This window comes from Protopterus annectens, chromosome 11.part0 (assembly GCF_019279795.1).
Source record: "Protopterus annectens isolate FY-2018-M chromosome 11.part0, PAN1.0, whole genome shotgun sequence".
Taxonomy (NCBI): Eukaryota; Metazoa; Chordata; order Ceratodontiformes; family Protopteridae; genus Protopterus; species Protopterus annectens.
The window spans coordinates 456,172,163-456,200,036 of record NC_056745.1 but is presented as its reverse complement, the minus strand read 5'-3'; the positions used below and the strand labels follow the sequence as shown (position 1 = coordinate 456,200,036).

The following is a 27,874-nucleotide window of genomic DNA, read 5'->3' as shown; positions in this document are numbered from 1 at the left end:
ACACTCAATGCCTTCCGCCAGAACATCTACCTTAGACTTCAATTGAGAAAGAAGATAGTTTTGATATTTCAACATGTGAAACTGGCAATTCAAAGCCCTCATAGCTAAGGTGGAAGAAGTATAGACTTTCTTTCCCCATCTATCCAAAGCTCTGGCCTCTTTATCTGGAGGAACCGGATTTTTTACAACAGAGGCCTTGACACCCTTAGGTCCCTGACTAACAGTTTCTGGGTCCGCCCTAGGACTCTTATAAAGATATTTATGAGCCTCAGGCACCCTGTAATACCTATCCGGTTTAACAGGAGCAGGAGGCAAAGAATCAGGATTAAGTGAAGCCTCTGCAAACGCATCTTCCACAACATCCAGAACAGGGGGTATAGCCAAGGGCCTATGTTGGGGTAAAAGCAAAAATTCCCTAAGCCTTTTCCTGGAATCAGAGAAGTCCTGACCTTCCCACTTAAAATGTTCCCTCATGGAATGAAGAGTCTCTGAAAAAGAAAAATCCTCTGGAGGAGAAGCAGAAGGAGTCGAATCATCTGCATCAGAATCAGAATAAGGAGAGTACTCCTGCAAGTCTTCAGCCGAAGACTCTGAAACATCCGAAGCCTGCTCAAAACTCCCCAACTCTGGCTCCACCCTAGGCCTCTTATCAGGAGGGGGCAAGGAACCTCTAATCAAAGTAATTAAATCTTCTGCCATTTTAAGCATGTGCTTCTTGGGCACAGACCCTGCTGAACTAGGAGTGACACCGACAGAAGCTAAACCTGGCCTGCCTCTGGGAGAAGCCTTGGAAACAGAAGGAGAGGGCCTAACCACCCTAGGAAGGGAGGGGAGTACAGTAACCTGAGAAGCCCCTTCAGCCTGACCTGCCTCCTGAGAGGCCACATCCTGCAATATCAAAGTCTCCCCCTGGGACTCCAGAGAAGCCTCCGTCGGAACCACGGTTCCACTGACGCCTCTAAAGAACCGGCGTCCGCACGGACGACTCTTCTTGCCTGGGTTTACCTGCTTTGTCTTTGCGCTTCTTGAAAGAAGCGGGCGCCGGAGAATCCGACGGCATATTATAATTGCACCGCTTCCCGAAGACCAACCTAGCACAATCTAACCTTCGCTTAATAGTGCGCTTATTGAACCTAGCACAAAAGCAACACCCAACAACGTCGTGCTCAGGCCCCAAACAAGGAATACACAAAGAATGATAATCCCTATGCGGTATCTGCTTCCCACAAGAAATACAGTTATTCACTTTTTCTGACATCCGGTAAACCACTGAGGCAAGAAAAACTAAAATATTCTAACGGGTACTTAGCCAACTTTGACTCTGTCTGAAACTCCGAATTCGAAAAATTTCAGAACGCCGAACGGCACTTGCAACGCTGCTTCTGCATCGGACCATGCGGCAAAAAAGACTGAGGATATGATGTCGGTCATGCGCATTTGTACCCTGACGTCCTGATGTCAGTCTTAAGCGCCTTGACCGACGTCAGCCTAATGCTTTGATATTCGGGCCGACCGAGGACAGCGGACTACCCATATGTAAGGACTGCAGCAATGTGAGATGAAGAACATCAATTGATAATTCTACAATAAAAGTCTGTTAACAAAAAACTAGGCATTCTTTACAGAATCAAACCCTTCCTCACCCCATCAGCCAGAATGACTATTGCCCAGACCCACCTTATCTCTACCCTGTTCTATGCTTCTGCAATATATACCAATCTGTATAAGAACAACCTTATCAAACTTTCCACCAGTTATAATAATATAGCCAGATTTGCCACTGACACCCCATTTAGAACTCACCAGTGTCTCAACCTCAAACTGGGATGGATAGAACTGCAAAACCAACTACTTTGTCAACAACATATCACCCAAAAGATCCTTTATCACCCTAACAATACCCCTATCCTCACTAATCTGATTACACCATACAAAAATCTTGAAACACTACGCTCAGCTAATAAGCTCCTTGTTGCCACTTGTTGTTGTGTCTTTAGGCTTTTCCCGGTTAGGGGTCGCCACAGCGGAACTCTGGTCCGCTAATGATTGGCAGTAGATTTTTACGTGCCGAGTTGCCAGTTCTGACACACAACCTTCAACGAAGGTACGCCCATTCACGCAAGTCTCCACACAGAAGACGCTCTAGCTGAGAATCGAACACGACAACGTCGTACTGTGAGGCAACAACGCTACTGCAGCACCACCACCGCAGTAAGTCAAAAAACAAAGTTGTGGGCTCACTTTTCTCCAACACAGTAGGTAAAAACTGGAACCAGCTTCCTACTGAACTACCACCCTTGCTTCAACTTTCCTATTTAAAAAAACATCTTAAAGAACATCTTAAATCTCACTGGCTTTTGTCCATGCTCTAACCCTGACTGACATCTCATTCCCCTTCTTGCTCTCTCTACACTTCTCTTCCATACTATTCTTTGATGCCTACTTTGCAATCTATATTCTAAAAAAAAAAAAAAAAAAAAAAAACTTTGTAATTTATAATCTTAAAAAAAAAAAAAAAAAAAAAAAGTATTTTTGTTCATCTCTCTGTAATTGGATATTAACTTCAACCTACTAAATGACTTACTACTATTTTGCTCTTACCAACATAGCCAATGTACTGTAACTTACTTGACTAATACTATAGTATTCTTTGTCACTGCTAATGCTTGCAGCTTTTCTCCCCAGGCCTCTACTGAAAATGGACATATATCTAGTTAGACTAGCCCGGTCAGAAATGTAAAATGTATATATATATATATATATATATATATATATATATATATATATATATATATATATATATATATATATATATATATATGTACAGATTAAGACTGGATTAAAAAATGGAAAAATACACTGTCTAGGGCATAAAGATAAAGGTAAGCATAAAGTGCAAAAGATAACTTATTACAACAAAGCATGTCAAAGAGTAAGCTACTGGTAGATTACATTTTTGCTTAATTGCATTTACATTTCAAGCAATTTACTCATTAATGAACCTCGGCACGTTTGACAATGAGAAGAATTAAGCTGACTTGGTAAAACTGCACAGATGTTAGGTAAAACATTACAGAGAAATGGAATTTGCTAGGTAAGATGTGACAGCCCATGGCCTACTACTAGTGCTGCACACCTTACTTCTTTATGTACCACATAACAGAATGGTGTTGGGAGAACAAAACGTTCCTCCATGAAACATCACTTTTACTTAACTTAGAAGAAGCTGAGATGAGGCCTCTAACATGGTGACAAAGCATCTATTTCAAGATTTTTTTCTTTATTTTTCAACAGCAGAAAGAAAAAAAAATCCAGTATCAATTTGATAAGGCCTGTCCACTACACCAAGTCCCATCAAATGGTGTCTTGACACCAAGTGGAGACTACCACTGAGTGCATGATAACTTTTCATGCTACTGACACCTCACAGTTCATGTAAAACTTCCATCCTTAAGCATGCAAAAAACACTGTGAAGTCTGTAGTGTCAGAGAATGTGATCTTGGACAATCCACTTAGTCCTTAGCAAGTCTATCACAGCTATGACTTCCTGGTTCCCTTAGACGGCAGAAATGGCTGAAACTGTAGACTAAGCAGCTCTGTGCCACTGATAGCTATCCTCAGAAATGGGACCTCCAAGTTATGGTCACCACATAAAATGCAATTATGGGGAAGCATTCAGTCCAAGGACACTACTAAGGAGTTACTCTATGGAGCCCATCAAGAGCCAGATATCCAGAATGGCTAACACACAGCTCTTCGTTCTAAAAGCTTTTTTAACGTCAATGCTATCATCATAGCAAATAACATGGCTACAACAAAAACCAAATAGCAACACTGCTGAACAAATCAAAGGAGCTTATTCGGAGGACCCCAGACATTGATGTGTGAAAGTCATCCACCTGGAAACTGCTAACAGACACCTATGCACTAGTTAAAACATGAGCAACTGGAGAGTTACCATATGGAATGGGATGTACTTAGTGAAGGTGTAAAGCTCCAGGTTGAAAAAGAAGCATTGTGTTCAAGCAGGAACAAGAATGAGGCAGTAGCACAGTTCTTGGCTGCATCTGAAGCATGGATCGGTCTCTATTGCTCTGTCCAAGTAGTAGCCTGGATCTGTCCGAAAAAAGATAGTACAGTTGTGAAAACGTTACCATAACAGTAGATGTCCTCTTCACTGCCGCAGTATCCTTTACAATGGGAATTCTCTGCCAAGGATAGCCCGACATCTGGCCAATATACCAAAGCCTTTTCTGTTGTAAAGGGTACACCGTACGTCATACGTATGCTCCCCAAGCACAGCGCAGGGCAAAAAGGTGATGTCTGGACATATCCTCAGAAAAGGTATGTAGAGAAGTCCAGGTTTGCTGCCTCAAGAATACAGTTAGTATCCAAACCCACGAAAAAAGCACCAGAAGAAGCCACAGCTCTAACAGTGGAATGGGCCTTAACAGAAGGAAGGAAGGCCCTTCCCATGAAGATAGCAAAAACAGATGGCTTTAGATATCCAAGAAAAAAAAAACTGTTTGCTTGGAAACAGCCAAACCTAAAGAGCTAGGATGAAATCGGACAAAAAAGCTGTTCATATTTATGAAAAGGTTTCATCTTATCCAAATAAAATCTGAGTTGTCTATGCAAATCCAAGGTGTGCAAAACCTTCTTACTAGCACACTGCAGATAATGGAAAAAGTGGGCAAACGAACAGACTGATCAACTCATTCACGCTAATGGAGCTCAGGAAGTTTACACTAACTTCCAATGGGTGGAGCCTAAAATGTTCGACAAATAATGTCCTCTCATTTCAATCAAATGTTTATATTTCTGAACCACAGGAGTTATGAAATAAGTATAAATGCCAAACTCTTCAGCACAAACTATTTTTATAGAGGCAGTATTCTTTAGGTTCTAGGTCTTCAATTGAATTTTATAAGTCATAGTAGACACAGCAACTATTACAATTGCAATATTTGGTAAACAACTTACAGTATCTTAGCAACCACTCAAGTTACACACATACTGTCAAGCAGCATTTTGTTCATCTAGCTGAGAGTTTTCATATTAGGCTAAGGAGCTCTGTGTATTACTTGGTTGTTGAGATATTTAGAAAAATGTTAAAGATATATCTATATAAATTAATATCCTAAAAACAACAGCTAATATCCATTTACCTGCACTAGACAGAGGTCAAATATTAATGCAGTTGAGTTTGTCATTGTGTAAGCTTTAAGCTGAAATCTTTTAAACCTTGTATACAGCATGGTTTTGGAATTATTGATGCAAACATGACCAAGCTATATTTGCCACCTAGAGGTGTCAGTAGGAGTCAACTGCAGATGCACCTGGAGGTTTCACTTCGGTGTAATGAGCTGGAAAACTCATTACCCACCTTGGGCATCAAAGAAGGATTAGTACAAAGGGGCACCCTGTGTTTATTGAAAACGTAAAAGGAAAGAACAGCTATAAGGGCTTGCAGCTTAGACACCCATCTGCAGAACTAAGGGCAAAAAGAACAGTCTTCCAAGAACAATGCTGTAAGGAAGTTGAAGGCAGCAGGCTGAAAAGGAACCAGAGACAATTTTTTTTTTAAATAAAATGAAGGTCCCAGGAAGGAGGGACAGGCCTCCTGGGAGGCCTAATGTGAAGGAAGTCTTTAAAAAATTGTTTGGCCTTAAATCTAGAGACTAAAGGGGGAGTCAAAGGCATACAAGCAGAAACAGCTGATCAGGGGGCTTTAACAGAAGAATATGCCCACCCAGCATTGGGCAATTCACACAAATAAGAGAGAACCAAAGGAACATCTACAGTAAGTGGATCCAAGTTATGAGAAAGGCACCAAACAGAAAACCTCTTCCATTTGGATAAGTAAGATTTCCTAGCAGTGGGTTTCCTAGCCTCCTGCAGGACCGGAACCACATCCACAGAAAAAGTGTCTCTGTAAGGGATCAAAACCCTATCATCCACAATGGCAGTTGAAGTGTGGGCAGGTGGGGGTGGATGAGAGATCCCTGGTCTTGTGTGAGTAGGTCCACCCTGTGAGGAAACCTGTGACGACTGCCCTTGGCAAGATGCAAAAGAGGGGGGAACCAATTCTAGCTGTGCCAAAAGGGAGTCACCAGCAAGATTTTGGAAGCATCCTGTTTTATCCTGAACTTGACTTTCAGTATGAGATGAAGGACAGGGAAGGCATAAAGAAACACTCCCTTGCAAGAAGAGAGGGCATCCACTTTTCAGGCCAGAGGGCATGGGACTCTGGCACAAAATACAGGAAGAGGTCTGCTCAGACATGAGACAAATAGATCTATTTGAAGAGCACACTACGTGTCCAGAAACACATCCCTGTGAAGCATCCACTCATGGGACAGTGTGTTATGGACCTGCTCAGAGAATCTGACACTATGTTTTGAACTGAGGGAACGTAAACTACCCAAAGGATCACCTCACACTGGATAGCTAGCTCCCAGCCTTGAATGGCTAAGCTGCATAGGAGTAAGACCCTGTCCACCCCCCCCCTTGCTTGTTGACATACCCCCATCACTGTGATACTGTCTGTGAGAATGTTGAAAGGACCTGGAAGGAGGAGAAATAAAAGCCTGAAGACCTAGCAGAAAAGCTGTCATCTCTGACATGATGTGGTCTTTCGTCGGAGACCAAAGGCCCAGTACTTTCAGAGGGCCAAAACAGGATCCACAAATCCCATGTCTGGGGCATCTGTGAAAAGTTCCTGAGAGGGGACTGGAAATTGAAAAGGAGGTCCTGGGTTGAGGGACAACTGATGCATATTCCAGGCCTCAAGCTGTAACTTCAGTTGGGGAGAGGAACTAGAAAATCTAAAGGATAAGAATGTTGAAGCCAAACTAAAATCACTGAAGCTTTCTCATATGGAGCTTGGCTAGTAGTAGTACAAGAGTAGTGGAAGCCATGTAACCCAGTGCCCTCAGAAATTCTTTGTCTGTGATTGAAACCAGAAGAAGGGACTGAAAAGAAAGCAATGAGAGTTAAGGCCTTGGGAGAAGGAAGGGATACCAGCATTGGAACAGTTTGGATCCTGCAACTCAGAAAAATGTGATCGTGATAAGGACTCAGGAATAACTTCTGGAAATTTACAGTAAATCCCCAGGCTTTGCAAGAGTGAAATGGTAAAGTGCAGATGCTGAAGCAAGATCTCTTGAGAGGGGGCTTGAATAAGTAGGTCATCCAGGGAGGGAAAGACCTGTATCCCCCTTAGCCTGCAGAAAGCAATCACAGGAGCAAGGCTTTTGGTGAAGATCCTTGGGGCAGCAGAGAGGCCAAAGGGCAAAGCAGAGAACTGAAAATACCAGGAAGCAACAAAGTGTAAAAACTTCTTGAAAAGGGGATGTGCACATAAGCATCCTTGGGATCCAGGGGAAACTAGAAAAGCCTAAGGAAGTAGCAGAGGAAACGAGGTTTGAAGGGATAGCATTCGAAAGGAAGGGACCTTCAAAAAGATGTTTAGCTGAGAAAGATCTAGAATGCATCTCCGGTGTCTTCTTTCCTGGGGTCCAAGAACATTCTAGAGTAAAACCCCTTTCCCCTCTGAGGAGCTGGAACTTCTTTAACTGTTCCTTCAGCCAACAGACCCTGAAGCACCTCTGGAAAAAAGGGCAGTTTTTATTGAGGAGGCTGATGAATGCCCTAAAAGGAGGGAAGAGATTTCCAAACCATGTAATAACCATGGCAAATTATGGAAAGAATCCAGAAGTCTTGGGTGATTTTTACCCAAATAGGAAGGGACAGAGAAAGAGAAAGAGGAACGCGGTTGAGAAGAACAGGATAGTCGAACAGCACTTGTTTTTTCTGGAAAAGAAAGCTTCTGAGTAGGAGGAGTTAGGGTAGCCTTAGCAGGGGGAGCCCATCCACCACTATTTTTACCTTTGGAGGGAGGGCAAGACTGTCTACGAACAAAGGCAAGCTTATTAGGATAATTCCTCTGAAACTTGGGCACAGGGGACACAAAAATATGTTTCAACTCCTGTAAGGCCTTGCCCTTTTAATGCAGGGACTTCTCTGTAGCAGCAGCAAACAAATGCTTATTATCCAGAGGTGCAACCATCAGTTTTAGCCTTGATATCATCAGGTAATGGCTGAAGTCTAAGCTAGAAATACCTCCTTAAAAACAGATCCAAAAGTAGCAGCCCTAGAAAAAATCATCAGCTACATCATAGCTGCATTTAACAGAATGGTAAGCTACTTGGAAGGACATCCCAAGCAAAGCAAGAGCAGAGACCTTCCCCTCAGAATCAGGGAGATCAGAAATAGCCTGAGAGGCTTGAGAGAGAAGATCCAAAATGTACCTAATCGTGTGTGACAGTTAACAGCTTTAAGGGCTAGGGTAGCAGAAGTATACAATGTCTTAACCAGTTTCTCCATGGTTTTGCTATCCTTATCAGATGGCAGCAATTTAGTAGAAAGTAACAATTTGGAAGGCTTATCAGAAGCCACTGACACCACAGTGGGGTTAGCAAAGGGACACTTGTATAGAGAACCTTGCAGTCAGTCCTCAGACACTTTATAAAACCTATCAGTTTTTTGGGAGCAGGGGGCTGAGAATCAGGAGCCTGAGAAGCAGGAGAAAAAGCATCCAGCAAGCCAGCAAGAACCAAAGAAACAGCAGAGGAACTAGGAGACTCCATCTTCATAGTACCTCTTCTGAACATAAGACACTTGAGCACAGTCTCATTTGAAAAATTCCATCATTCTGGAAACAGCATCACCAAATGAAATCCCCTCAAAAGGAGAGTCAGGACTGACAGACATTTCTTCCTCAAAACCATAGTCAAGTGGCAAAGGAATATGGGTGGAATAAGTCAAGGGAATCTTTGGCAGATACACCCTCCTCAGAAGAAGAAGAATCCTGCTCCCTAGGCCTCTTAAGAGGGATAGAAGACCAGGGGGGCACAGGAACACCCTGTGGAGGGTTTGAGAGCCATAAGGGCATTAAATAAGCCTTAAGCGAAGTTATGCCATTCACTCTGAGGATCTTTGGGAGCAGGTGAAATATATTTAGTTTTCTGCTTCTTTTTGAGTGGGACATCAGCCTTAAAAATTTTGGAGACTCTTGACAGCTGACAAAACACTCAATGGTAGGCAGGACCTCTTCCCTAACTAAAATTTGAGGAACACCCTTAGGCCCTTCAGTAATAACCAACAGCAGTTCTTCTATAAATTAGAGGAGGACGCCTGCAAAACCTCCATAGAAGTGTGTGTCATTGGGTCCACAGGGACGTGCGTGTCATTGGGTCCACAGGGACGTGCGTGTCATTGGGTCCACAGGGACGTGCGTGTCATTGGGTCCACAGGGACGTGCGTGTCATTGGGTCCACAGGGACGTGCGTGTCATTGGGTCCACAGGGACGTGCGTGTCATTGGGTCCACAGTGGCTGCAGCAGAGGAATCAAGAGTAAAAAAAAGATGCTCCTCTAGGCTTTCACCAGCCTCAAGAGAGACGGCCAGTGGAGGTGGTACAGCCGAAGAATCAGAGCTAACTTTCTTGGCCTTTTTCTTTCTAGACGGTTGGCCCTTGGACTGAGAAGATGCTTCCACTGTATCCTTAACAATTAAGTCAATGGCTCTCAAAATAAATTGCTAGGGAAGAAAGCAGACTCCTCAACATCTTAGGGACAAAGGACTGAAATCTTGAAAGATGTATGGTCGTGTGAAGTGCCTACACAGAACAAACACTGTTTGTGACTATCTTTATGGGGAATCTATCTTGCGCACTGGCGTTTTCCCTTTCTAGATGACATGAAACCTAACAACTAGATTACAAGGGAAGCATAAGATAATAAAATCAAACCCCCCAACGCGACACTTGTCTGAAAGAGGTAGAACCAGCCAACAAATGGGCCTTCAGATCAATTACTGAAGATGGCATTCATACTACAAAAGTTTTGAGGATAGTATACAGGAAGCATACCTGTGATGTACGGTGTACTCTTTACAACCAAAAGGCTTTGGTATTCTGGACGGACGTTGGGCTGCCCTTGTCAGGGGATCCCCATTGTAAAGAATACTGCAACAGTGATATGGAAGGACAGACATGCTGATATCTGAGCAAGGTCCTCTCTAAGGAGTACCAAAGAGCTCTAAAATTTGGCCGACTGCACAACATCTTTTGTGAAAGCTTTACAAAGTGGGATGAAATTTCTGAAATCTCTTCCTCCTCCTCCTCTAAGGACAGCTGTACATGACAGTTAGGGCTACTAATGTTGGGTTGCTGAAGTTGTATTCATAGGGTGACTTAGCTAGCACCACTGGGGGCAGAGAGCAGAGACTATTTGATGTTGGAGGCCTCAGGTCTACAAGGTGGTGCCATCTAATTCTTTAGGGGGGGTTCATTAGTCTATTACAAAAAATGAAGGAGGAGCTAAAGGGGCTGAATAAAGTTGCTCCACAGTAGTAAGGGATTAGCTTTCATAAGGTCACCTAGTAGGTTCTGACAAGGCTACATAAATATACCCTTACAGAACTCATGCCCAGGATGGATGAACTACCTGACTTCCTCAGTCAGGGAGGAGGTTCTCGGCTATGCTGCTGTCCAGCTCAAGCACTTACCTGGACCAGTAATCTTAGACATAGCTGCAGTGGTTCACACAAAAGACTACATTAGAAAATAAAGATAAACTGTACCATCACCGCCTTTGGCAGTATACTGTGGAAGGGCTGAAAGCTTTTCCAGTGCCTGATTCACTATGTGGAACTGAAAATCTAAACAGATGAAACATACTTAGGGCACTGGGTACCAACATGTCAGAGAAGCACTGCTTGCCATTTACATGGATTTAGACCTCTTGTCCAATGGCAAAATGTTGTGGTCTGCGTATGCTATAGGATGAGTGGTCAAGGTCTCAAACCCAATATAAACCAGTAAAACAAAATATCCCAGTGCTTCCCAGCTGGACGCATCATATCTTGAATGAAGAGCTCCACAGAATGGATTAACCAAGGCTGCTTACCTCCTCTAAAACCTATTTGGATAATTCTATAGGAAGGGAATAAGGGCCAGAGATCATTCCACGGTTGACTTCATGAGTATCAAGTTTTCTGCAATGAAAAGGTTCCATTTGGTGAAGAGCGGCATTGGGGAGTGTTTCTTTGTTTTTAGGTCTCCAACATGTAAGATGGACAATGATCATCATCATCAGCCGCCTTTTTCCCCATTTGCTAGATAGGGTTGGGGTGTTGAGTCAATTGCAGTCATCTCTGTCCTCTCTCTCCCCACTCAATGGCGCACACTTACCTTTTTCGATAGTCATGCCTGACTGCTGCAGGTTTTCTGTCGCACAATCCATCCACCCCTTTGTTGCATACCCTTCTTTTCTTCTTTCGTTCTTCCTGTCTAGCCAAAATTATCTTCACCAAAATGTCTTTTTTTTCCTGAATGTACCCCAAACCACCACAATCTATTTTCTTTGACCTGCTCTGCAAGTGGAGCTACCTTGGCTTCTACTCGGATGTCTTCACTTCTTCATCCGTACCACAGTGTGTATCCTACCAAGTCTCAGGCACTTCATCTCAATTACCTTTAGCTTCCTCAGCCGCTCTGCCTTTACTGATTGCACTATTTTATACACCTTGTCAGTTTCTCTGGCATTCTTCTGTCGCACACTATTCCCTGACACATTGCCAGTTGCAAGCAGCCCCTCTGATTCTAACTTTTACTATTCAGACTTCCCCTCTCCTCAACCACCTTCCCAGATGCTTAAAGTTAACCTGTTTCACTACTTTTCCTTCCATTTCAATTTTCAGCTTCTAATGATTTCTCCTATTTCTTCCCATTACAACTGTCGTATCTGTACTATGTTTCATCCCATGTGCATTCAGTTTTGCATTCCATTCCTCCATCATTTGCTGAACTTCTTGTTCAGAGTCTGCCTGAAATGTCATATCTACACAGAAAATTTATCTGTCCCCCTCAAGGCTGTTTGCTAATGTAGCCCATCACCAGTATGAACAGCAGTGAGCTCACAGCCGAACCCTGAGGCGCAGCCATTCCCACTGGGAACCCCTCTGAGCCCAAACACTGTTTGTACCTGTGTCACTGGGTCTTTGTATATAGTCTGCAATAGTTTTACCAATGTTTCTGGGACTGCCTAAATCGGCTTGCTTGAGACCTTGTCATATGTTTCCTCAGAGTCTAGGAATGTCCAGCTGGACTCTTGTCTCATATCTAGTTTCTTCTCAGTTATGTTACTCCAATCATGTTGGTTGTGCTGCATCCTGATCTGAACCAAAACTGCTAATCTCCCTTCTTACTTTCTACTACTCTGAGTTTTCATTTAGCACCCTCTCAAGAATTTTCATGTTGTGTGAGAAGAGTTCAATACCTCTATACCGTTGCAAATGTCCCCTTTGTTCTTGTATACACTGGCACTAGTATGCTTATTCTCCACCTACCTGGGATAAGCATCTCTCTCCATACTGCAATGCGTACCCCTCTGAAGCCATTTCTCCTGTAACTCAATGAAAATCTCGATCACATCTGTTGTGATGAAATCTGAGCCCGCTGCTTTCTTTGATTTCATTTTCCTTTGTACTGTTCATACTACTTATACGGTGGACTTCTCATTGTCTTTCATTTTTAGGCCATGTCTGGAGCAGTACAGCTTATATGGGGTTTTCTTTATTCAGAAGCTGTTGCAAGTACTCCTATCATCTGATGACTGTCTACTTTATCATTATGCACCTGCATTGCAAACTGATAAGTTTCTTTGTACCATTTACTGAGTCGCTTTCCAGAAGCTGGCAGAGTGCCTCTGACACATTGTTTTACCAACTGCAACTCCTCTCTTAGCTTCTGTTAGCCAACCTGTATACCTTCTTAGCCTGGTACATCTTTTCTATCTCATGCTTTTTCCTGCACTCCTCCTTCCTTTTGGTGACTTCCTGGACTTCTACATCTGACCACCAGCTTTCCATGCATACCTTATTTCCATACCTGGCTCAGTGACATACCTGTTCTGTAGTCCTCACACATGCTGTTTCGAGGTGCTGCCATTCTTCTTCATCTTCACCTACTTCTTAATCTTCCCGAAGTGCTAGAGCCCTGAGTGTTTCCATAAACTCTTGCATTTTCTCTCCAGTCAACTTCCAGGTCTTTAACGTAGTCTCTGTTGACCTTAAAGCCTTCTCTGACCAATGCCTGCAGCTGACTGTGGCAACTAGTGTTTTATGATGTGGGCCTAAGACAGAGGTCCAGGTCTTAACTCAGGAAGACTTCAGTCCTGATTCAACTACAGAATGCACATACTTATATATGGACTATGAGCACAGGGCAAGCCTGCAATATGCGAGTACTTGCATCAGTATGACATGGGGGTCAATGCCCAAGGAATATGCCTGCCAAAAGTAATACAGTAACCAGAGAACTCACCACAGCTTAAATATCTGTGGCCTGTGCAGCAGAACAAGATATGGGAGGAACTGATGGACCCTCAATCATGGCTGCTATCAAGCCCTAATGGAGTAAGGGCAGAGACCAGAGGAGCACCTTGAGCATGAGCACATCTATTAAGCTGTGGCCAGGGGACTTGAAGTCCATTCCCTGGGATAATCCAGGTTATGGATGTGGTACAACCCGTCAAATGAGGAGGAAAGAAAGCTAAGAAATACAAACAGTTTTGGACATACTCCCACAGTATGATGTGCTGTTTATTTAGTGTTTGATAACTGCATAATGGGTTATCTAGGGATCATTTTCAGCTATGTTATCAGCCAGAGGGACAATTTTATTACAATGCACAAAGACACACGTACATATGGGCATAATAAATAAATATATATATATATATATATATATATATATATTTACAAACATATATACATATATAAAAATGGGCGTGTGTACAATTTTTGTGAATTAACATAGTATTTGAATGTTTTAGAATGAATCTATAATACCCACAAGAAAACCTACTCTAAGATGGCTGGAACATGCAAAATTCCAAAAAGCCAGTGACCGGAGATCAGGGCTGAACCCTGGACCTGGAAAATGCACTTGTCCTAATCCCCTTACTGACCTCCACAGAAAGGAACGGGTACAAACTCGCATCCTCACCAGACAAGGGTGAGAATGCTGCACAATGTCCAGGAGGCAATTTCTCTGACAGACTTGTTTTTTTAGAAGAGTGCACTGGCTGCTGCTTCCCCATTTCTTTTGTCTTATGAAGATCCTTTGGCAAAGACCGCAAAAAACACTCTTCTGGTGATTCCAAAAATGGACAGTTTCAACCTTCACCATTCTCCAAACAGCAATGCCACAAGCTCCTGCAATCTACAGCTAAGAGTGACCAGGATGACTCAATAGCACTAACAGCTGTGCTTCCCACTGTGCTTCTCTCCCAGGCAGTAGAAGCATTGCTAGCGTGGGCCTTGTCTTGCTACGTGACAGCCATGCTAACATTTTTCATACTGGTGCCTCAGGCATCAAATACAGAGTTTTTCACAAAGAATTTCAGGACTGAGACCTGAAATATGAGTGTCTCAGAAAAAAAGTGTGCACCCATGGCACAGCTCCCAACTGTCCCTGATTTACAAAACATACTTAATTTTGCCTTATATTTTTGCCCTGTTCCTTGCAAAATTTTTAATTTTCTGATAAAGCATAAAGGATTACAGTCAATGCTAAACATTACAAAAATGCATGCTGACGCAAAACCCTTGTTCTATTAACTAAGTGAATTACAATAATATTAAAATTCCAGTGGCATATGAAGTCATGGACTGCACAAAAGCAAGGCACATCCACTAGTCTCAAACTGGACAGAAACAGACCAACCAAAAACGATCCTTCACTGTGAGATCTCAAAAATCAAAACTATTAAGGACAGATATTGTTGGCTCCTTTTAAGTATTACCCTGTAATGTGGAAAGAGACTTATCTATATCCAGGCAATGAAAACAGAACAGCACATCTTACAGTTTGAGCAAAGGGCACTATTTGTGTTTATGGTCATTTCATTTTTTACTTCACAATGTACTACAATGACTGTAGACTCATGTCTAAAATCTATTTTTTTGGATATACACCTTCAAATCTATGAAGCAAACAGATGCTCCTATATATAATCCTTGTGCAATCAAGCATTCCAAAGCTGTTTTCATATTTTTCTCCGTTATTTTGCCAAGACAACATGTAACAGATGCAACAGTATGAGCTATCTGTTGACATGGAATATTTATAAAAAAATGTTCCTGTTTTAAAATTTACTGCAACATTTACCGAGGTCAACAACTGTATTATATAAAGAGACTTACCTAGAAAGTCTGTCACTCTAAAACAAGAAAACAAAAAAGAATATGTTAAAACATTTTATTCAAGCCAACAATGCATACTACTCAAAAACAGAAAAGAAAAAAAGAACACGCTAAAACATTTTACTCAAGCCAACAATGTATACTACTCAAAACAAAACAAAAATACACAAGTGTAGAACTCATCACTCCACCCTGCTGTGTAACACTATGTCAAAATAAACCAACTGTAGTGCAACACAGATAGAGCATTCAATGGAAGCAGTCCTGAGAGTTGCACTTTGCAAATAAAGTATTCTGTAACAACTAGAAACTAAACGTGAGCTCAAAAGCCTAATTATCACCAAAATCAGACAGCTTTGAGAAACTGTACACTTCGAGCATCAGGAGACAAACTTGTCCCTTCTTAAATTTTCAGAATGATGCTAAAAACACCTATAAATTCCTTTAAATAAAACGTAATAAATCTTGGGCTACCTCTGTCTGTCAATGTAAGTAGTAATTTTAAAATTGCCCTTTGGAATAGACATGCACAATAACACATCTAGTTCATTAGGAAAAATGACATGAGTTGTTAGGTGACAGTAAGGTAAGATGAAGCATTTCCCCAGTTGCTCCAGATCATTTGTTTCTTTTTTTCTCCCAGTGTAAATTAGACACAGTTTTACAGTGCAGCTTTAAGATTGTCTGGCTTAAATGCAGGAGAAACTGGTTGCTTGGACTGGAATACATGCTAGTTAAATAAAAACTGAAAGGGTAAAGGATTCTTTTTCTGAGTTTGGCAGGAAATATGAAATAGCCTGAACACATTTTGATCCACTAAGAAACTTTCAAGAGTCGAGATCAGATTTTGTCATTATTTTGGAAGTGAAGTAATGTAAATGCATTTTATCTACCAGTCACTACTTTCCTGTTACTTAAACAGGAGGGGAAAAAATCAGACTTCCATAACAGAATGTATATTAAGCAACTTGAAATGTGAAAGTTTTATCCAACTGTTTTTATGGATTATTTTAAAAGAGGCTTAAGACATTTGTGGACTTCCAGAAAGCCTTAACGGTAGTTATGGAACGTGAGTTGATTATGAAATGAAAACAAGACTACAACGGCATCTATGGCTGGTGCTGCTGAAATATATTTTGGGGAAAGTGGTGAAAAATGACAAAAAATCTGTTCCATACAAGTTAAACGATATTTCAAACATCTGACTGGACATGGCTATTCTATTTTTATATGGTACACACGTACAAAGCAGCTGAAAGTATGATGAAACAGGATGGATGAAAACTGAAAAAGAAAGGGTACTAGACCTTTTTCTTTCGGCTTTTCCCAGTTAGGGGTTGCCATAGTGAATCACCTTGTCCGCTCATGATTGGCAGTGGAGTTTTATGGTGTCGAGTTGCCAGCCCGGCGCCCAACCTTCCATAGAAGGCACACACATGCGCACACTCACACCTAGGGCCAATTTAGAGTGTCCAATCCACCTGCAGCATGTGTTTGGGATGTGGGAGGAAACCGGAGCATCTGGAGAAAACCCATGCGACCACAGGGAGGACATGCAGACTCCGCACAGAAGGCACCCCAGCCAAGGATCGAACCGGAGAACCTCTTGTTGTGAGGCGGCAATGCTAACCACTGCACCACTGTGGCCACCTCACAGGGTACTACACATTACAGAATAAAATTCAAAGGGAATATTGTTTCATTAATTTGTAAGTAACACAGCAAGTGTCATTTTTTTAAATGAATCTGTATTTCTTAATATGAAGGGTGCATTATAAAACAGGCTTGCTGCCTACAGAGATGGGGGTAGGCCCTAGCCTTATCTTGGTACTTTATGAAAGGAGGACTGCTGGTCTGTAACTGGACTTGTTAAATATTATGCAATTCAAACCTATAAAATTAGTGTCATAATAGCAATATGTACTTGACAGAGGTGACAGAGAATAACTTTAGGTGAAGATGCATAACATTCTTCTACAAATATAACTGAAATTGTTCATAATGAGAGTTATATGTGAAAGAAATGGGTTGTCAAATGGAAATTCAGCACATGTATCAAGGAATGATGAAAATATTTGGTTCAGACTATAGAAGATTTTGACTTGCCAATGAAAGATGGATGGGGGGCTGTCTATCACATAGGATTTATATACAACATAATGGGTTGGGGTGCTGATCAGATATTGAGATTTTTAAATATGATAATATAAAAGCATGAAATTCATACAACAGCCAGAAAATCATCATATGAATGAAGTGCGTGTCTGGTTTTGATATTGATTTTGATAAAAAAATGAGCATCGGTTTTCTAAATTATTACCATACCTCTGAGACAGAAAAACAACTAAGAGACTTGCATATATAACACTTGGTAGGGAAATTGCTCTTTTTATCCTTTAATTACCAATGGATAACTCTGCAGGTATGAAAATGCCTGCAGAACTGGGGGAGATGAACGTAGTTAAACTACTTGACTGTTCCTAATGTTTTTGGAGGTCAATTACTTCAAATATTTTTTCTAAAAGCCTATCCTGTACTTAAATTGTCATCCGTATATAGACATTTCAAGATGTTTCAAAATTAAACACTGCAAAATTTTACATAGTTTTATATAAAGGCATTTTTTTGGATAAATTAAGAGGTCTAAGCACGGTGAATATCTGTATAACAAGTAGATGACTTTTGTATCCTGGAATGTATTTGGGATTACCAAAATGCATTTAAGAGGAGGACAGTTCTTTTGTTATTTAGGAAAACATGACTCATGTGTTTAGCCCTGCAAGAATCACAGGAATAAGGCAATGGAGTCTGGACCATTTATGGCTTGCCGTATCAATCCTCAGGCCTTGATCCTTTCTCTAAAGAAACAAGGCCCATAAAACCTGGAGTGAATTACTGATGCCCACCCAAACACTTACGTTCTATATGAAGGATGACATTATACTGCACTTTAATCTGCAGGGGCATTGTCTTACATAAGAAGGGGGGATTGCTGTGTGATTTGTCTCTCTCTCCATCACATTTTATTTAACTGCTGATGTGGACTTAGGTCTCTGGTTCTGTTATTTGAGGAATTATTGGATCTGCTGAGATCCAGGAGAATGCAAGACGCACCTCTCCTCTCAAAAATATCTAAGACACTTGAACAAAGGAACAGTGCCTTCCAACTCCTCTTGGTAGCTGAAGGACTTTAGGCCTCTAATCTTCTTAGTTAAGAATCCCTGAAGTATTTCTAGCAGTTTGATATATTTAATGAAGTACGCTGCTGTAACTCAACTGACTTAATCAATGCTGAATATATGGAAACAATGACCTCTTCAGACCTGGATGGCAATCCTTTTGCAACTAGCTATGTTACTTAAAAGGATTTCCTGACTACCGTCATCACATGGTGATCAAAAGGGAGGGACTTGTCAACCCATTTATCAAAGTCCATAACTACATTTACATTTTGAAGTGGGATACTGTCTATACTGCGTTCTGAGGAGCAGGGAATGTTTACCAGTGTGACAATATTGCACTTTATGGCATTTAATTTGAGCCCATACTACGTACAACAGGTATTTAACTGCAAGTTCCTGCTTAAAGGGTTTGCATATCAAAGGACTTTACTCTCAGTCTGCAGCTGTCCACAAACTTAGCTAGCAAGAGGTCCTGGTTCCCACTCTGGAGATCAGAAAAATAAATGCCAAAAAGGAAGAAATCCAGCAATGAACTGTGAAGGACAATGCTGGTTACAGTCACATTTTCAGATGAGGCTCCTGCTACTCCCACTGTGTGGGTTCTGTCTTTCAACCTGTTTGCTACCCACATTACCACATCTAAATCCATTTTAAGGCAGTAAGCTTACTTACAATGCCAGCATGGGTATGGTGTTGACTGCCTCCGACAGGTGAAGATATGCTATGTAAACAGTGTATCTACTGTCAACAGATTACAGCTACGTACTTACCATAACTATGCATCAGTGTTGCCCACTTTCACTCTTCCTCAGAGGATCTGACTCAGCTGCATATCAGACGTATGGATCCAACTCTCTAGCTCCTCCTTCTAACCATAATGCCCCAGCTAGCTAACAATACCTCAGATCAGATCTGCTGCCTTACAGATCCTAAGCTAGAGTAGGAAAAAGAAACAGTAAACTAGGGCTCAAACCTGGAACCGTAACATCACTCCAGAAGATGACAGGAAGGGGGAAGGAGAATAGGGAGTTGAGGAAGAATGAAGATGGACAACACAGATGCATAGCTGTGGTGAGTAAATAACTTTTATAGCGGATGATGTCCTTTTCTTCCTCAACGTATAGGACACAGTCCCCAGCTATGTGAATCGTTGGTGGCCTTCATGGAGGATATTCTGGAGAACTGCTGAACCAAAAGCAGTTCTGTTTCTACAAGTCAAACCTAGTTTGTAATGAGCATATAAAAGGCATGAGCATTGGACTAGTAATCAATGAAAATACTAGACCAGAAGGAAGATTTTTTCATGGCTATAGCTGAATGTGCTTTAAGATGCTTTGATAGGAAGAGGTTTTGCCGAGTATATACAAAAGAAATGCAATCAGTCATCATTTTGCCAATTTTAGAAACCGGTGATCCCAGCCTGTTCAGTGAGAAAAAACAAACTGGTCTGTTTTCCTGAAATCATTTGTCCTGTGTAGATTAAAAAGTAGTAGTTGCTGTACATCTAAAAGATGTAACATGTACTCCCCTTTAAGTGAAAAGTTAGGGAAGATGACACAAAGGTGAACTGTGACTCATAATTGATTCAGAGACTACTTTAGATAAGGAGGACAGAATGGTTCGTAAAGAAACTCTGTCTTTGTGGAAAACAATGTAAGAAGGTTTAGATGATAGAGCCTGAAGTTGGGAAATGAAGACCATCCACCCTTTTGCTTAAAAATCTCCAGGATGTCGTTAAATGAGATGTCATTTGGTGCAGATCTAGGGGAATCTTCCTCTTCCCCTTCCTCAAAGTCAGTATCTTCTGTGAGAGATGTTATGGGTGAATCTATGTGCCTCCTCTTGCACATTCCCTTCCAGGGAAATTCCTTGGTGGGATGTTCCGGGAAGGTCTCTGAAGGGAGGGGAAGCTGCTGTACAGAAACTGCCTGGATGCTAGATGGTACTGGCTGTGCCTATGGAGTAGGTCTGATCGGGTCAGAGCTCAAACCCACTGGGGGAAGAGATGTAGGACCCAAAGAAAATAGAGACTGGATCTCTTGGATGAGAGAAAGCAATCACCACTACCTTGAATGCCGATGGACTGGAAGAAGCTATGGCAGGCCACACTGGGGCAGAATCCTCCAAAGTAGCAATACCCTGATCCTGCCCATATCCATGCTTTGAGGAGGGAGTTGGACCAGAGCTATTTAGAGTTGAAGCGCCGACGGGCAAGGCTGGCTCTGACAACATTGGAGTAGGCTCTGCCCACCCCAGATCCGGCACTGATACTTCGCCTCTAAAACTTATCCCGATCCAAAGGCATAGGAGCAGAACCAGTCAGGGAAACTGTAGGAGTCGACCTAACCATCTTCAGATTTGACACTGACACTATTGGGGCTCTTGGATATGAGCGCTCTGAAACCACAGGATGGATCAGAGGAGGAAAATTCGCTACCTGGGAAGTGGAGGGAAGGCTCACAGATCCAATGGGAGACACAGTGGGAATAATCCCCACCTGAATTTGAGCTCTGAGGAATTTCCTTACCGATCTAGCCACACTGGCCTCAGAAAGACTGCTGGAAGATCTAATGGATGAGGTTGTGGATTGAGGCCTCGATTCTCTGTCTCATACGCAAAAACAGGGAGTGGAGCCGAAAAGATACCAGGTTAACTGTGAACCTGTGAACCTAGGTGAATGGGTTCTAGGGGACTTGGTTAAAGCAATAGTCGCATCTTAAGTCTTTGGATCAGAGTGTGGCCTAGAAGACTATCAGTACGACAGTGAGAGCTGAGGACTTGGGAGCCAATGTTTTTATTTTAGGATCTGATGTGGATGTATCTGAAGTTCTTCTGATCTTCTAAAGAGGCTCCGACGAAGCAATGGTAGGAGCCAAGGACTCTGGAGATCAGGTGGAGGATCTCTTTTGAGATTTAGAAGCAGACTTTGGATGTTTACTGGGAAGTTGAGCCCCTGAAGAAGATGATAATGAAGGTGGTAGAGCAAGCCCTTATGCACCAGCTTATTTCTTATACCAGAAATAGCTCTCGAATTAAAGATGGCACAAATAGAAAAATCGGTGTTTAGGTGTGTCGCTCCTAGGCAATATATGCACTACCGATGGGCATCAGAATTTGGAAGTCTATGCCAACAAGAAGTGCAGTTTGCAAAACTGGTTGGTTTATCAGCCATAGTTAAAACTGGGAAAAGGAAAGAGGCCAAAACTTTTTTTTTTGTTAACGGGCCTAAGAAAAAAGGTAAAATACCAACAATAGTAAAAGGGCTACCATAAAAAGGGTAAGAAAGAAAAGATTGGTACCAACAATGGTACACAAAGTACCACAAGGGTAGAAAGGATCTTGAAACACTAATGCACAGAGAGGAAAAAAATGGTAAACTGTAGAAAGTCAAGCGAGAGAGGATAGCCAAAAAAAAAAAATCGAGTTTCCTAAAGAAAGAAACTGCTCAAAAAAAAAAAAAAAACTTGAAACAACTCGAACAAACTCAGAGAAGGTCCATGTCCATGCAAGATGGCGGCAGACAAGATGTGAGGTATTGTAGACTAGCTGGGGCATTGTGGGTAAAGGGAGGAGCTCAAGAGTTTGATCCACAAGTCTGTGATATGCGGCGGAGTTGTATCCGTAACCCATACAATGAGGAAGAATGAAAACATCAGATCTTTTTTTTTTTTTTGCAATCTGATTTTTTATTAGCATTTTTTTTTTAAAAGACACAAGTACATAACAAATACAAGTCACACAATGCAAATGGGTTCAGAACAAAATAGTGAAAAATCTTCATACATTCTGCTTAAGAACAAGTACAGTCAGTTCTGATATAGTAAAAAAAAAAAAAAAAATACCTTCTTTAAACAAGTGAGCAGGATATTAGCTAACATAGTTGTAACAAAAGTTTACTGACAGGTAATTATTTATGCAGGTGTGTGAAGGTATATCAGTACACCTAAAACCCATTTAACTATATACAATATATACATACGACTGTCACTAAATGAATGGATGTTAGTATAAGAAAGTTAGAATATAGTGCCTGCACAAGTGTAGGAGAAGATATCGTAAGAGGTCATGATAGATGTAATCATTCAAGGGTTCTGTTAGAGATAGCTATTAAAGAGAGAAGGTATTTACCACAGAACTAGTATTGCACATGAACAAGGTGAGTTGAAGACCAGGGGATTAAGATGAGGCCCGAGGGACTGAAAGAAGGGATGAAAGTCTACCTAAGTAGGATGTTGATTAAGAGCATCTAGGAGGTTACTCCAATACTTCTGGAAGTAGCTTCATTTCTTGAAAACATCAGATCTTGCGTTAACCTACATGGAGAATGACCAAATTCATTACGCAAAATCTTTACTTGACAAAATCTGACTGCTGAGGGTCAAGTTTAATGATTTTCTTGACATCACAGTTTATTGAAGTCTGTTATAATTAATTCCATGGCCTTACAGAAGGGTCTATATCATGTTATCGAAGTTTTACAACTTCAAACTCTATATGGTTGAACCCATATGTTCGAAGTTGTAAAACATTGAAAACTTAAAATAAATAAATAAATAAAAATAAATAAATTACCTGGTGGTTGTAAGCAGAGGGGCAAGCCCCCCTCCACCTGGGGGGCTGCCCCTCAAAGTACAGTTTTGTACCTACCATAAATGTAGATGTTCGAGGATTCCATTGCTGCAGTCCTGACTATTGGGTATAGTCCGCGTCCCAGTTCATGGCCTGACGCCAGTACGCCAGGGTACTAATGCGCATGACCGACGCATTTCCTCAGTCTTTTTTTGCCCCTGTTGTTAGTAGACCTAAATAGACAAGTCCCAAAACAACCCGCACCAAAAACATGTACAATATCTACAACAATATATACAAAAATATAAGCATGTAAACTCACCTACACAACCCTAAACACAGAGGGGAAGGATGGAATCCTCGAACATCTACATTTATGGTAGGTACAAAACTGTACTATGTTCTTCGTCATCCATTGCTGCAGTCCTGACTATTGGGTAGAATCCCAAAGCAGAGGAAAGGGAGGCTGGCAAATTATAAGGAAGTAGGAGCTGATAACATGCCTTGCAAAACAGTGGCAAACCAGCCCTAGACTTAGAGTAGATAGGAAGATGATAATGCTTAGAGAAAGTATGCACTGAACTCCAAGTAGCTGCTTCCAAAATATCCTTAGTTGCCACCCCCCTTAGAAATGCTGTAGAAGTGGCAGTAGCCCTAGTGGAATGAGGCCTAATCCCAGCTGGAATCTCCTTGCCATGATGGGAATAACAAAATGCAATGCAAAGCCAATCCACCGGAAATAGTTTGTTTTGACACAGGCTTGCCCTGTGAACTCAAGGCAAAAGAAACAAACAACTGCTGAGACTGCCTAAAATCCTTAGTCCTGCTTAAATAATATCTCAATTGCCTGTGTACATCTAAAGTGTGCAAAATCTTTTCCCCTTTATTTTGGGGATCTGCATAAAAAGTAGGCAAATGAATAGTTTGATTTAAAGCCACACTAGAAACCACCTTAGGCATAAAGGAAGGATTAGTACGTAATGATACCCTATCCTTATGGAAAATCAAAAAAGGCTCTACTGCCATAAGGGCCTGCAACTCAGACACCCTTCTTGCAGAAGTAATGGCCAACAGAAAAGCAGTCTTCCATGACAAGTATTTCAACTCAGCAGGCTCAAAAGGTTGTAGAGTAAGTTTTTCCAACACAAAATTGAGATCCCAAGCAGGAGTAGGAGCTCTCTTATATTCTTTGCCCCTCTAAGAAACTGCTTGAACAAAGGATGCGAAAACAAAGGTGGGTCACAATCATAATGAGCTGAAATTGCTGCAGCATGAATCTTAATGGAAGAGAAGGACAAACCTTTGTCCAATAACTCAGTAAGATATTGAAGAGCCACACTCAAATTAGGCTCAGAAATCTCCAAATTCTTTGCTGTACTCCAAAATAAAAATCTCTTCCATTTGTCTGCGTACACCTTCCTTGTACTAGGTCTTCTAGCTTCCATAATCACATTTAAAACTTGCTGAGGAAGTTGAGACCTGCTGTGCTTCAAGAGAGAATATGCCAGGCTGTTAGATGAAGAGAGTGAAGCTTGACATTGAGCAGATGACCATCCTTTTGAGATAACAGATGAGGAATCGGAGGTAAAGGCCATGGAGGCTTCCTTACCAGACTCGTAGTAGTGGATACCAGTGTTGCCGAGGCCAATCTGGAGCTATCAAAATCATCCTTGGCCTGTCTTGTCTGACCTTTAATAAAACCTTTGGAAGAAGAGGCAGAGGTGGAAAGGCATAGACATGAAGGTTTTCCAACTGAAAGACAGAGCATCCACTTTCCAAGCTGTGTGATGAAACCCTTTGTGCAATACTTTGGCAGCTGGTGGTTTAGTGAACAGATCTATGTCTGGAGTTCCCCATGACACTGTCAATTTCTGAAATACATGAAGATCCAGTTTCCACTGCTGGGATCCATGATTTGTCTGCTTAACACATCTGCTAGGAGTTCTGTGCTCCTGGCAGAAACCTTGCCTGAAGAGTTAGTTGCAGGCTTAACGCAGTCTCCCATAAAATCATTGCTTGCCTGCATAGAGGATAAGAATGTGTTCCCCTTGCTTGTTGATGTACCACATGACAGTTGTGTTGTCTGTTAGAATCAACACCTGCCCTGGAAGAAGTAACTCCTTGAAAGCCATCAATGCAAACTGGACTGCTAACATCTCCTTCATGTTGATATGTAGATGCTGTAGTCTGGCAGGCCACTTGTCTTGTATCCACTTTCCATTTAGATGAGCTCCCCAAGCAGTGTCCGAGGCATCTGTCGTTAAAATCTGACTCGCCTCTGGCGGTCACAGAGAGTCCCTTGTTTAGGTGACATTCCTGAGCCCACCACAAGAATTCCTTTGAAGGCAAGGTATTATTTGAATGACAGTGTCCAAATCCTGGCAGTGCTGTGTCCATACATTTTGAGATACCATTGCAGCTTCCTCATATGCAGTTTGGCATTGGGAAGCACTAGAATACAAGATGCCATGAACCCTAATGCTTGAAGGACTGTCCTTGCAGTCAGCACGGACTGATGAGATAGTTGATGGAAGTAAAGTGACAGACTCTTTTGTCAAAAGGCCATCTGGGCTGCTGTATTCAGTCTCACACCCAGAAAGCACGTCTTGAGAGGGTACTAGACTGGACTTTATTTCGTTCACAGAATACCCCAGGCATCTTAGCACTGCTATGACATATTCCAGATGCTGTAGAAGGTCTTCCTTTTCTTGAGCCAGAATCAGGCAGTCGCCCAAGTAAGGATAGATTTGAATGCCTTGAAGCCTGAAGTAAGCTATCACTGCAGCCAGAACCTTTGTGCATACTAGTAGATAAGCCAAAGGGCAATGCAGAGAACTGATAATGAAAATCTCCAGTTCGAAACCGCAGATACTTTCTGCAACCTAGCCTTATAGGCACATGAAGGTAAGCTTCCTTGAGATCCAAAGTTACCATCCAGTGATCTTTGCCCAGCAGAGGTAACAGTTGTTGTAACGTCAACATCTTGAACTTGGGAATGTCCAGATAAGTGTTGAGGATAGATAAATCCAAAATTGGTCTCCACGTGTTCCCCTTCTTTGGTACTAGGAACAGCGAGAAAAAAAAATAAGCCCCTTTCTGATACAGGGACTGGCTGAATGGCCCCTATCTGGAGTAACTGAGAAATTTGCTTGTGAGCCTCTTTTCTTTGTGGAGGAGGAACATCTGGCATGCCTTTGAAAGGGGCAGTGTGGAAATAAAATCTGTAACCGTGATGAATGATATCCAGCACCCATCTGTCTTGAGTGACTAAATCCCAATTGTCTTTGAAAAGAGACAGTCTTCCTCCCAAAGGAGCTGCCAGACGAGAATCCACTGGCAGCTGAAAAGGCAGGTCATTGGGTCTGCTACGAAAGGACTGACCCCTGCCCTCACCAGAAGTCTGAGCAGGTGAACTGTCTGATCTAGGCCTAAACGAACCTTGAGCCCTGCCCCTACCACGTCTAGACCTACCCCTAGACTGGGAACCATAAGCAGGATATGTCCACCCCTTAGCAGGCCAATTTCTACTAAACTTGAGGCTGCACCTGCAAAAATCATTAACAGTCTGCATAGACTTAGCCTTGTCCTCCATTTTCTTTAAAACTGCTTCCACAGGCGGTCCAAACAACACATCAGACTGTAAAGGAGCATCCAAAATCCTGGTCTTAACATGCTCAGCTAAATTCTGATCCTTCAACCAGGCATGTAAGAACAGAACTAGTAGCAGCCACCGAGGAGGCCTGAACAGCATCAAAACCACACTGCAAAGAATGCTTACCCACTTGTTCAGACACATGAACCAAATCCAGCAATTCTTTACACTCAATACCAAAGCATCCACCTTAGATTTCATGAAAGGAGATAATTCTGATATTTCAGCATATGAAACTGACAACATGGCTAGAGTGGAAGAAGTATATACTTTCTTACCCCACCTATCCAAAGCCCTTGCCACTTTATCAGAGGGTACAGGATTTTTAACCACAGAAGCTTTAACACCTTTAGGCCCCTGAGAAACAGTTTCTGGGTCCCTAGGACTCTTAAACAAATACTTATGAGCCACCCTATAATACCTATCAGGCTTAACAGGAGCAGGAGGCAAGGAGTCAGGGTTCAGGGAAGCCTCTGCAAAACATCCTCCACCACATTCAACACAGGAGGAATAGCTAAGGGCCTATGCTGGGGTAAAACAAGAATTCCCTAAGCCTTTTCCTGAATCAGAGTAATCCTGGCCTTCCCATTTAAAGTGCCCCCTCATGGAGTGAAGAGTCTCTGAAAATGAAAATCCTCAGGAGGAGAAGCTGTAGGAGTGGAATCATCCACATCAGAATCAGAATAAGTAGGAAACTCTTGCAAGTCTTCCACAGAAGACTCTGAAGCCTGTGAACACTGTTCAAAACTATCAAACTCCTGTTCCACCCTAGGCCTCTTATCAGGCGGGGCATAGAACCTCTAATCAGAGTAATCAAATCTTCTGCCATTTTAAGCATATGTTTCTAGGCACAGAGCCGAAATGCTAGGAGAAGCCCCACAGAAGCTGAACTTGGCCTACCTCTAAAAGAAGCTTTGGCAACAGAAGGAGAGGCCCTAACTACCTTGGGAAGAGAGGGAAGAACAGTTACCTGAGAAGCCCCTCAGCCTGGCCTACCTCCTGAGAGGGCACATCCTGTAACAGTAAAGTATCTGCCTGAGACTCCATAGAGACTCCTGGCAAAACCTCTGGCTCCCCTAGGCTTCACTGTTTTGTCCTTGCTTCTTGATGCCCAAACACTAACCTAGCTAGCTCCCTCTTAATAGTGCGCTTTGTTAAATCTAGCACAAGAGCGGCAACCAACAACGCCGTGCTCAG

The 27,874-nt window shown here is 42.1% G+C and overlaps 1 protein-coding gene across 3 annotated transcripts in view; it reads right to left on the bottom strand.

Moving 5' to 3' along the window:
* The window catches only part of PPP1R12A (protein phosphatase 1 regulatory subunit 12A), a 2,492,399-nt gene that overhangs the window by 585,800 nt on the left and 1,878,725 nt on the right, over positions 1–27,874 (bottom strand). For all 3 annotated transcript variants that reach the window (XM_044087956.1, XM_044087957.1, XM_044087958.1), the window contains exon 20: positions 15,275–15,291. In XM_044087956.1, coding sequence (XP_043943891.1) covers positions 15,275–15,291 — 17 coding nt within the window. The remainder of the gene's footprint in view (positions 1–15,274; positions 15,292–27,874) is intronic.